Here is an 11,021-nt window from a genome sequence, read left to right as displayed (position 1 = left end):
TTCAAAGTAATAAGTGCGTGAATTGCAATTCACACACCCGCAAGTGTGGGATAGGTTCACAAACTTGGGTTTTTAGTGCAAATTTTGTGTTTGCAGTATTATCATGGCCCCCGTGTTATGAGGTTGACGCAACGGGGTGGGTTTGGCGGAAAACTGTAGTAGTGTTTCGTCAGTTTTATCTGAGAGAAGCGAGCACATACCGGGCGGGTCCCACGCACGAAGTCCACGGGCATTCAAAACACACAAAAGCGCGGACCATAAATAACCTAGAAGATAAAGGATAAATGTGGAGGAAGAGGAGCAGGGGGGGGGGTGAAAGGAGTAACCAGCTGAGAGACTTTTGCGGGGGAATGCATTGTGAGCATCGTTCCTGCGCACTTCCTGGGGCTGCTTCTGCTTAGCTTGTAGGCAGGCACTGCTGGGACAGGCAGGCAGCAAAAGCTCCAAAAATAGGCCTTCCTGTCGCAATCTAAAATCCTGGTATTCCCTGGTTTTTGTAGAATGGAAATGGTTACTATCTTGTTTTTACCGTTTCCCGTTTTCTCTGCTCGTTTTTTTGCTGATTGGATGGACACTTATATTTCGGCAACAAAGTCGAGACAAATAGAGCGGCCATCAACAACTTCGCTTTTAAAGCTAAGCGTGCTTTACGACACTTTTTATCTCAGGTCGTTGCGTTTTATTACGGTGGCTTGAAAGAGAGGGTAGATGCATACTGCATTCGAAAACTGCTGAGCCACGTTTATTGCCTGGTTAGACATAACGTCCTACTCCACGTTTACCTTCTTACAGAGGGACGGTGTAAACGCCCTAGCCATTTCTCAAACCACCGCGTTTTTTTTTTAGGTTTGTGAAAGGTAATACAGAAACTGGACAGTGTTAGTGTCTGTGTTTTGGGTTAAAGAGTTTGAAATAAAGAATGCCACTGCTACCAGTACAATTTGAACTATTTAATAAGATAATAAGATTACTTTCAAATGCATTCGTCCTAAATGTTCTTCTACATACAACTTGTACAAAAATATCCTCACCGAGCCAACACCATGTGGGGTCACCGCAGAGAAAAAACATTCCACAGGTGATTCCAAACTTCGCCACTCATAGAATTATGAATGTCCCATCCATTAAAGTAGTTTCATATAAGTCCCTTGAACTTCCAGATCTTTTCGGACTAGGACAAAATAGTGGAATGCAATGCCAAAAATGCTGGTTTAAATTTTTCTGCTAGAATTTCACTATTTTATGTGTAAAATACAAAACCTACTAAAACATGGATATCATTACACAAAAGTAAGTACAATATCGACTGTTGGGAACCAGGCCCACTGTGGTTTTAATCACAGGTGCTAGAGTTTACAAGAGGTAATTATTTAATGATCCCCACACAGCACTTTAAAATTGAACGTTTAAAATTGACTTTATGACAAGTTCGTGCATGTCATTTACAGGAGTCTTTTTCCAAAAAGTATGTTTATACAGACTACTACATGAATCAACTTGAATATCCTGATGAACCATACTCACCAATGCATGCACATAATAGCAAAATTTCCCTACATCTGTTGAGCCAGGAAATAATAAAAGATGAATACTTTAAAATTCTTCTATAAAATGAGTGTCACAAATGATTTGAAAAATACATCAACAAAAGTTGGGGTTCGACATGATATTGTTAGTAATGACCTAAACATTTTTTTCACAAAGATTTCTTTTATTTAAAAACATTATGCCGATTTGAGATTTTTCCAGTCTTATGGCCTGAAAATCACATCGGTTCCTTATTTCTCTTTAAATTATTGCTAAAGTTTTAAAAACAGAACAGACAGCAATGCGTTCTTAAACCAAGGCATTTAAAAACCATTTTATCAATCTCAAGAGAAATTTAAACATATTTCCGATCTACAATTGATTTAATTCACAATTTTCTAGGTATTGCTTTTGAGTTGTCAGGTAACAAAACGTTTACGTATGTGAAAACTTAATATCAAATTCTAACTACGTTCGAGCTTTAACCATATGCACGCCCTTGTTATTGGTTGATCATATCATTCCTATTTTAGAAACGCTGAGATTACAAGTAAGGGCCTATAGGCAATGATACTTCGGCATTCTTGCTCAACATCATTCTAGTATAGTATCAAATTCAACATAAAAAATTACGAATCACTTACAAATAAAATTCTCAAAAAGAGTATTGCTTTCGTTCCAATTTAAATGAGCCTTATACGTACCAGGTGAGAGACTATATTTTTTCGAACGTACAAGCAAGGGGGATGTAAACAGTGTTTTCAGACACTTTTCTTTAACGAACTAAGCTTTACTTTCCTCTCCTCTACACGATACACTCGCATGAATTATTCATTTCCTTGCAGTTGTCACTATCCTAATTTTCAACAACCACATGCACGATGAGAATTTTTTTTACCAAAGTTAGCATCAAAATACTTTTTTTTATGTACAAGCGATGGTGATTTTATTATCAGATTAAAGAAAAAAGAACTGACATGATATTTCTTACTTCTCTCCGCCACGGTACTGATGTGGCCATAAACGAAAGCCTAGGGCTAAATTGAGCAGAAACCTGTGTCGGCTATTTCATATTAAGTTGTATCTAAGTCCTAATTGAGAGCTAAAAGAAGAGATAAAAGATGCAAACATTATGCAGCAACTATGAGTTTAGAAAGTGAACAGTTTTTAAAGTTAACATATGTCAAATGAGTATGAGAACGCTCTTAAAATATGTATGGCAATGAGATGACGTTCTTTAAAATTGCTTTTAGAGATCACGGATTTGTAAAACACCTGAGTCATCGAGTTCAAACAATAGAAATGAAATCTTACAGACAGTATGTAAAACCAAGTCTCTGCGTTACAGTGAAGCGCTTCTAATAGCTGTGTTACATACATGGAGAATTAAAAGTATGGAAGTAATACTAAAATGATTGCTTGAAATTAAATGCAATTGTGAATAGAATTGAGAACCATATAATAGTCTTCTTTTAACATATCGCCATATGGTACTTTCTTGATTGCTCCTTTACTTAACACATTCCACAAGAGAATTTAAATTTAGTGCGCAAGAATCGGAATCATGATTGAAGGGTTTGAAATTCCAGAGCACATTTTTAAAAGTATATACAGGTAAAATGACTAGCTACATATCACATATCGTGTAGCCATCAGAGTACCATTTGGCGATTTGTTTGGTTCAGACAGGACGTATTGCTACTGCATTGGTTCTTGTAGCGCAAGTCTCATCTGCATTCCAATGGTTGAGTCTGAACATAAAAAAGGAACAAACAGATAATAAATACGACATACCTAATTACTTAATTAGTTAAGTACGGCTAAAAATCTCCTCGAATTGCACTACTTTTACAGTAAGACTAGTTCATGTAAAAATAAATAAAGCGATGAACACTTCTTCTGGCTGCCCGGAAGCGCATCGCTCAGGTAGCCCAGAGAGCGTGCATAAATAGACTAGTTTATGTCACAGCACTGGGGTGGGAGTTTGCCGCTGGGTCGAGCGGCCCTGTCCAGACGCAGAGGTCTGGCGTTGGGAAAGCTGCTGCTGGTTACAAGTCTGGTTTCTTAGGCCTGTACACGGCAAAGCCTGGTCAATATGAGCAGCGTCAGACGATGGCCTGTCTGTCAAAGTTTTGTTTCAGTCGGTTGGGTTCCTCTTTTAGGCCTTTTTGCTGCACTTCCACGAAACACACGCTGATTGAGGAGTGAAAGGAATTGACAAGCAGTACATAGGCACATTGCATGCAGTAGGCACGCGTCAAGGGGGAGGGCGGGATCAGGAAGAGAAAAGAAACCGCAAGGGCCTAATAGAAATGTAAGGGGCGAAAAAGGGAAAGAGTAGTTTCGAAAAAACCGTAAGTAGAAAGCAGAATGAGTAGTATAGAGTATTTAAAGAAAGTCTAAGAGAGCAGGCCGTGGATTACAAGGTCCTCTACAACTAGATAGGCGAGATGGGTCTGCTGGCGTCGCTGCCCTCGTCGTCGTCCTTGGAACAGGACGACTCGAGGTGCTTGTTGAGGTAGCTCTTGAGCGCGAACGTCTTGTGGCACCGGTGGCACGAGTACGACTTGTCCTGCGAGTGGGTCTGCATGTGGGCGCGCAGGTTGGAGCGGTCGGCGAACGCCTTGCCGCAGTGCGCGCAGCCGTAGGGCTTCTCGCCCGTGTGCGAGCGCAGGTGGCCCTGCAGCAGCCACGGCCGCGAGAAGAGCTTGCCGCACACCCCGCACGCGTGCGTCAGCTGGTGGGTGAGCACGTGCATGGCGAGCGCCGGCATGCTCACGTAGGCCTTGCCGCAGACGTTGCACTGGCGCGCCGAGCCCGAGTCCAGGCTGCGGTGCGTCTGCTTGTGCCGCGACAGGTTGCTGGACGTGGCGTACCGCTTGCCGCACTCGCCGCACACGTAGCGCCCCTTCTTGATGGAGGGCGCGTCGTCGTCCTCCTCGTCGTCCGAGGCGACGGCCACCTTCTTCTTCTTGTTGGTGCGCTTGCTGCGGCCGTCGGTGCTGCGTAGCGCGTCGTACGTGTAGATGGCGCGCGGCTGCCCCGTCTTGGGCATGACCACGTTGCAGTTGACGGGCAGCACCTCGACCTTCCAGTCGAGGCGCGGGCCGCCCTCGCGCTGCTGCGCCGCGGCCGCCGCCTCGCTCCGCGTTGTCGTCGACCTCTCGACCACGATGCTGCCCCTCTGGCTGCTCGGCTGCTGGATGACGGACGTGCCGTTGGGGTTGTTGTTCTCCGCGTCCGACGAGTACTCGGACGTGGGCGGCGTCAGCGGCTGCGTCGTCGGCGACGTGTAGCACGAGGAGGGCGCGGGGGACGGCGGCTGGTAGAGGATCTGCACGCTCGTGTAGGAGGGCGTGAGCGGCGGGCTGGGCGACGGCGGCGCCGGGTGGTGCTGCTGCTGCAGCGGCGTGTAGCAGATGATGGTGGGCCGCGAGGGGGGCGGCGACGACGACACGGACGGCAGGTTGGTGTACTCGTGGTCCGGGTGGCCGTCGGCGTCCTCGTCGGCGTCCTCGCCGCCGTGCCCGGCCTCGTACCGGTAGTGCAGCGTGATCTGGTCGGTCGGCGCGGACCTGGGCGACGAGGCCGGGTCGTTGGGCTGGTAGGTGGCGACGCCCGGGGGCGCGAGGGGCGGCAGCGACCGCGACAGCTCGAGCAGGTCGTGCGCCGCCTCCGTCTCCTCCACGGAGCGCATGCGGAAGATGGGGATGCCGCCGTCGCTGCTCACTTCGGTGGCGCACTGCTGCTCGCCGCCCGTCTCGGGCTGCGACGACTCGGCGTCCGGCATCAGGTCGTGCAGGTAGCCTGCAACAAGTGAAGGGAGAGTGGCGTTAGACGAGAGCAAGAGGTCGCGGAGCGGCCGTGGCGGACCTGTCAGGCCACTTCCGGCGCAAGGGCCGCCCGGAGCGGGGCTCGGACTAGGAAGTGAAAAGTACGTACAACGGGAGAGCCTTCAAACGGTAACGCACGCGCATGCACACTCAGACAAAACTACACAAACACACAAACACACACACACACACACACACACACACTCAATTAAGGAGAGAGCGGAGGGGAAGGGGTAGAGAGGGAGAGAAGGGGTCAGACGGGCCCAGACGGGCCCAGTGCGCCCTCCCCAAAGACCACGCAGAAAGTAAGCACACTACACCCGGGTGACGGCGACAACTTTTCACAGGGAGACACGTCCCAACGCCGCTCTGGGCAAAAACGCCGTTAATTAATTTTCGCGGCGCATTGTTAACATTTTTTCGGCTTCCGACCCCGCCTCTCTCTCTTCCCGCTCTCTCGCTCACTCTCTCGCCCCCGCGGGTTCTCTCGCTCGCTCCGCGCTGCGCTCGCGCCAAATGAGCTTGGCAGTTGGCCGTGTGTCGCTCAATGGCGTTTGGCATGAAAAGGGCGCCGGCCGCGCGCGGCCCGGGAAAGAGCGAGAGCGAGAGAGAGAGTGAGAGAGCAGAGGGTGTTTTTGCCGGCAGTGCTGAAGAAACACGCAGGGCTTGGCGGGGCGCGGCAGGGGCGGATCAGGCCGGCTAATCCGTCCGCAACCAGACCTCGCCCCGCCCCGCCACCGCGCCTTTTGTCCCAGCAGCGCAGCAGCAGATGCCGGACGGATGTCGGCGCAAAAAGGGCGCGCGCGCGCTGTGGCGTGGGGCGGCGTGGCTCGGCACCACTGTCGGCTTGTCCCTGGTGTGGCCCGATGCCCGCCCCGCCCCGCCCCGCCTCCAGTGTAACGACGGAGGGCTGACGACGCGGCTTTCCTCAGAGAAACGCACTGCGCCATCCCCGTCCCACTCCAACGTAATTATTGCTCCCCCACGCCCGCGGGGCCACTGTCAGCAGTTTCTTATGGTTTTACAATAATTTTTTTAGTTCACAATTTATAAATCTAAAAATTTTCCAGTTGTAAATTTTTCATTTACAACCAATGTTACAAATTTACCATTCACAACCGACCGAGCTGAGGTAAATTTACCATTTTCAACTGATTGAGCGGATGTTGTAATTACAGACGAATACCGCAGTCGAGCGGACGGTGCTGGCCGTGGTGTCCGTCGGGGCCCAGCGCCTGTAGACCCCGGGGTAGGCAGTCCCGCCGCGCTCGCCGCCGGGGCGGGTGGCCTACCCGGGGATCCGCAGGCGCTCGGAGCGGGACCGGACCGGACAGGCAACGAAATTCACCATCTTTGTTGCTTTATCTTTTTAACTTCTGACGGGCAATAATTTTGCGCGTCGTAAAATTCCAAGTATGTACTAACAAAAGCGTATATCGAAAATTTGCAACAGTTCGCAACCCAACAAACATTTCAAAGCGAATACTTCCAATAAAATCTACTTCAATCGTTGTTTATCGCAGTGGCTTGTGGTATCTGGGCTGCGGCGGCGCGGGGCTCCGTGTCGCCGGCCAGCAAGGTTTCAGTGGCGAGGTGAGTTAAGCCACTAAAGATGGAGAGGAGGGTCGGAGGCAGGCAGCCAGTCGAAGGTGCCCGGGGCGGGCGGGGCGGGGCCGTGGAGATCCCCCAGTCGAGGGTGCGGGGCTTACCCCCCACCGCTCCCTCAATTTAACTGGAGCCCCCGCAGTAGGGGTAGTTGCGGCGGGGGGCGAACGTTACTTCTCGTCTAATGCGCTCAACGGGCAGTGTGGGTGTAACAGATTCCAAGTAGCGGCGCCCCGCCGCTCTCCCCGCCCGGTATGAGCTCGCGGTGGAGAGAGCGAGAGAGGGAGAGAGAGGGGGGGGCACATGATCCCCCTGCCCGGGCCTGGCCGCCTGGGACGGGGCAGTACGTGGCAGGCGGGGCGGACTGGACTAGCTCGTTAGAACCCAGCGGCCCTTACCATTCCCTGACCGGAGCCCCTCTCCCCCTCTCCCGCTCTCCCCTGTCTCTCTCCCCCCCCACCCAACTCTCCATCTCCAACCCCCGCACCTCTCTCTCTCTCTCTCTCTCTCTCTCTCTCTCTCTCCACGGCTCGGACCGTCTCTCGAGCGGCCCCGGGATGTTAGGACCCAAAGATAAATGGTGCGATGGTGAGGCCCGCCGCGCCCAGCCCCACCCCGCCCCACCCAACTCTGCCTCGCCTCGCCTTGCTTCACCCCGCCCCGACCTGCGTATCAGCCGGCGGACGGTACTTGAGGGAATGTCTTTGGGGCGATGAGGCCGCCGCCTATGGACTCTACGCTCCATTTACTCGCGCCAGGCAGCGCTCTGGGCGGGAAATTTCGAGACATTTGATAAGAAAACGTAGCAACTTGGATGTAAACACAAATTGACGGCTTTCCGCGTTCAGGGTAGAAAAAGCTCTACAATGCATTTTTAAGAGCATGTTTTTGGATGTGGATGTGAGTGTAAAAGGTAGAAAGAGTTGTGAGCGGGAACTCTTCACCTGTCAAGGGCATTAAAGGTACTAGGCACATCAAAACTATCCTTTTCACAAGGGATGCCAGACATTGTTGCATTTTCCATCGCGCTATCGACATCACTCTCTTGGCATAGCCATAATCCTCGCTACGTGTACCGGGGAAAGCGTGGCGAGAGCCATGAACTGCGCGGTCACTAGCACCATGCCAGAAAAAGAAAGAGAGAAAAAGACAGAGAGAGGAGAGGAATGGGAGGGACTTCGACGAGGAAGCGCGAACCGCGCGGAGGTAGAAATGTAAATCTCACATAAGGCGGTCGGCTGGAGACTGAGAGAGCGAGAGTGCGAGAAAGGGAGAGAGGAGGAGAGATAGGGGGAGAGAGAGAGGGAGATGGGGAGGGGGAGGCTTCTAATTCCCCCCGCCAGGCCGGCTCGCAGTATAAATATGTATGGCGCCGAGGCTGCTGCGCTCCACAGGTTGCGCACGACTATAACCTTTCGAGGGGACGAGGAGGGACGAAGTGAGGGAGAGAGGGGGGGGGGGGGACCAGTAGGCCCACGCCAAAATTGGTATCGTTAGGATATTGCCAAGGAAACAAAAACGAAAGAGAAAGAGGGAGACAGAGGCAGAGAGAGACAGCGAGGAGGGGGAGAGTGGGCAGGGATACAGACAGAAAGGAGAAAGAGACAAACAATACGAAAGAAGGGGCGGAAACGAACACGGAGAAAGGGCGGGGGTAAGGGGGGGTAACTGGGAGAGACAAGGGGTCCGGGAGAGATGAGGGAGGTACGAGAAGGAGTGGGGTGGGGGGGGGGGGCAAAGCTGTTTGGTATTCCAGGGCGTAGTCGCCTCGATTAGACCATTTATTTCAGAGAATTGCTGCTGAAGGCCGGAATGAATCAGGCTGCCTGACTGTCTGTTGCCAGAAGGGCGGCTCAGCGGCGCGCTCGCTGCTGCGCCCTCCTCCTTTATTCCAGGGCGTCATTGTATGTCCGTCTCTCTCACTCACTTCCAGTCCCCTAACCCCGCTTCTCCTCCCTCACTCTCCCCTCTTCACTTTTTCCCACTCTCTCCCATTTCTCTCCCCTCCCCTCTCCTCTCCATTCGTCTCCACCGCATTACCAAACGAGGATCAAATAATCATCAGGCCAGGGCCAGGAGGCGTGGCGTGCCGGGGGTCGTGGTGGGGTGGGTGGGGCGGACGCGCCAGCTTGGGTGGCTCCACGACGGATGGTGCGCTGCAGGCACTATTTGCAGAATCCTCTTTTCCAGACTAGCAGCCCGAGCAAATTAGTGCTGAGCCGCGTCCCGGCCCTCAACGCAACGCCTGCTACCCTTCCCCCATTCCCCTCCCCTCCCCCCCCCCCACGCACCAGGGGCGGAACCCCGCGAGTGAGGGGGGTGGGTGTGGCGATCACTCCACTACCCTCCCGTCCCCACCCCCTCTGTACCACCAGGTACTTGTACTACTTTATGAAGTGTGTGCAAGTTTGTTTCGAATGCATCGCATCAGATGCGTGGAAAATTGGAAAATAGAGAGTCTGGGGACCGTATAAAAATGAAGTGAAACAAGCTATTTACTGAAATTGTGAACGTTAAAGGGTAGCCAAAAACTCTTTTGGTTCTTATAACTGCCAAGTCAAGTTGACAAGTGGCAGGTGATCTGACGAACGATTTCTACTGAAAAACACTGAATCGCAATGTTTTCGCACGTATTCTCTCTTCCGCTACTTGTCTTCCAGATAGTCGTTCTTTTATAGGAGCAAAGCGCTGGGTGCCGCTGCGGGCAGCGCTCCCTCGCGGCAGAGTCCTGCACTTGACGAACACCATCGAGCTGCGGGGCGCGGCCGGGGAGGAAAACCGGGGGGGGGGGGGATCGGCAAGCACGTCCACACAGAGCGGCGGTGTTTGACAGGAGACGGAGGGAGACGGGGGATGGAGGGAGGGAGCGAGGGAGAGAGAGTGAGAGAGAAAGAGAGGAAATGCCATGTCTCGGGCTAACTAGCACAACGCTGCTGGCACGCCGACTACCACCAGCTCAAGTTGTGTTCTGCAGGTGCTCCGCCCCCAACTCCGCGGCAATTTGTTAGTTTGTGCCAATAGTGTGAGTTGCCTTATCGCTGAAACGTGAAAACCAGACCTTTTTTTGGTCACAAAAATAAACAAAACACAGTTCAGTTAGTCTTACACTGCACTCACAACAAAAAATCCTTCAAAGGAAACATTAGTGAAATTGGAATAGGATAGTTATAGGGATAGATAGAGGAAGAGGAAAATAGAATGGGGTGGCCACACAAACGAAAGCCTAGTGCACGTTGTAAAGAGAGAAAGTTTCGAGAGCTCCAAGAAGTGAGACTAACGCAGGGCTAGCGCGAGTCTCACGCGAGGCCAACGCGAAGCTAAGGCAAGCTAACGCTCTGTGTCGTTCTCTATTGCATGACTTTCAGGGACATCACTCCAGGGCCCGCGGCTAGCAAACGGAAAAGGTCGCAGCAAAACCAACTTGACTTTGACGCCTTTACACCAGCTGCAACAGCTCTTTCTTCCTCTCTTATCCCTATCCTATCTATCTTACCCTCGGGCGGATCAACAAGGCAATGGCTAAGAAAAAACACTCATTTTTTTTTCTCGATTTTGAAAACAAAACAGGGTAAACAGCAGAGCAGGATGTCTTGCCGCCGAGACTCTTCAGTTTACAGACGTGCGAAAAGGGATTACAGAAAATTAACATATTTTTCTCATTAGGGAGAGTTTTAGCGCTGCGAAAACCTCCAAAAACTTTGTGTTGGAGTAAAACGACGAGGAAGAAAGATCGCAATCATTATCTTACTATTTCCTGCTTGGTTCCATTATGTTTCGATTACCTTGGACTGATCCTCTGAGTAGAGGGGGGAGTCGCAACAAGTAGTAACCGGACAACTTGCAGGGGCGCCCTGGTGTGGTAGGTCATGGACGGATCGACAAGTGGCCTCGTGCGCCGAAAAATAATAAACACTTCCTAGTATTGAGACAAATCAATAACACCTGTTGGTGACGAATTTTGTTCTTAGAAGTCAACCGCCGGTCAATGTGGAGTGAGGGGAAAACGAGGTGGGGGAAAAAACGGGAGCGGGTAGGGCGACACGAGAAACAGGGGGG

General features: G+C 51.4%; 1 protein-coding gene across 3 annotated transcripts in view; it reads right to left on the bottom strand.

The window, feature by feature from the left end:
- Window positions 1-929: 929 nt before the first annotated feature.
- Window positions 930-11,021, bottom strand: part of LOC113214298 (zinc finger protein with KRAB and SCAN domains 1-like) — a 155,459-nt gene continuing 145,367 nt past the window's right edge. For all 3 annotated transcript variants that reach the window (XM_052269692.1, XM_026433612.2, XM_052269691.1), the window contains one exon: window positions 930-5,334. In XM_052269692.1, coding sequence (XP_052125652.1) covers window positions 3,965-5,317 — 1,353 coding nt within the window. In that variant the 5' untranslated portion in view covers window positions 5,318-5,334 and the 3' untranslated portion in view covers window positions 930-3,964. The remainder of the gene's footprint in view (window positions 5,335-11,021) is intronic.

This window comes from Frankliniella occidentalis, unplaced genomic scaffold (genome assembly GCF_000697945.3).
Source record: "Frankliniella occidentalis isolate FOCC.00 unplaced genomic scaffold, Focc_3.1 Scaffold99, whole genome shotgun sequence".
NCBI classification, from domain to species: Eukaryota; Metazoa; Arthropoda; class Insecta; order Thysanoptera; family Thripidae; genus Frankliniella; species Frankliniella occidentalis.
This window is presented reverse-complemented; position numbering and strand designations above follow the sequence as displayed.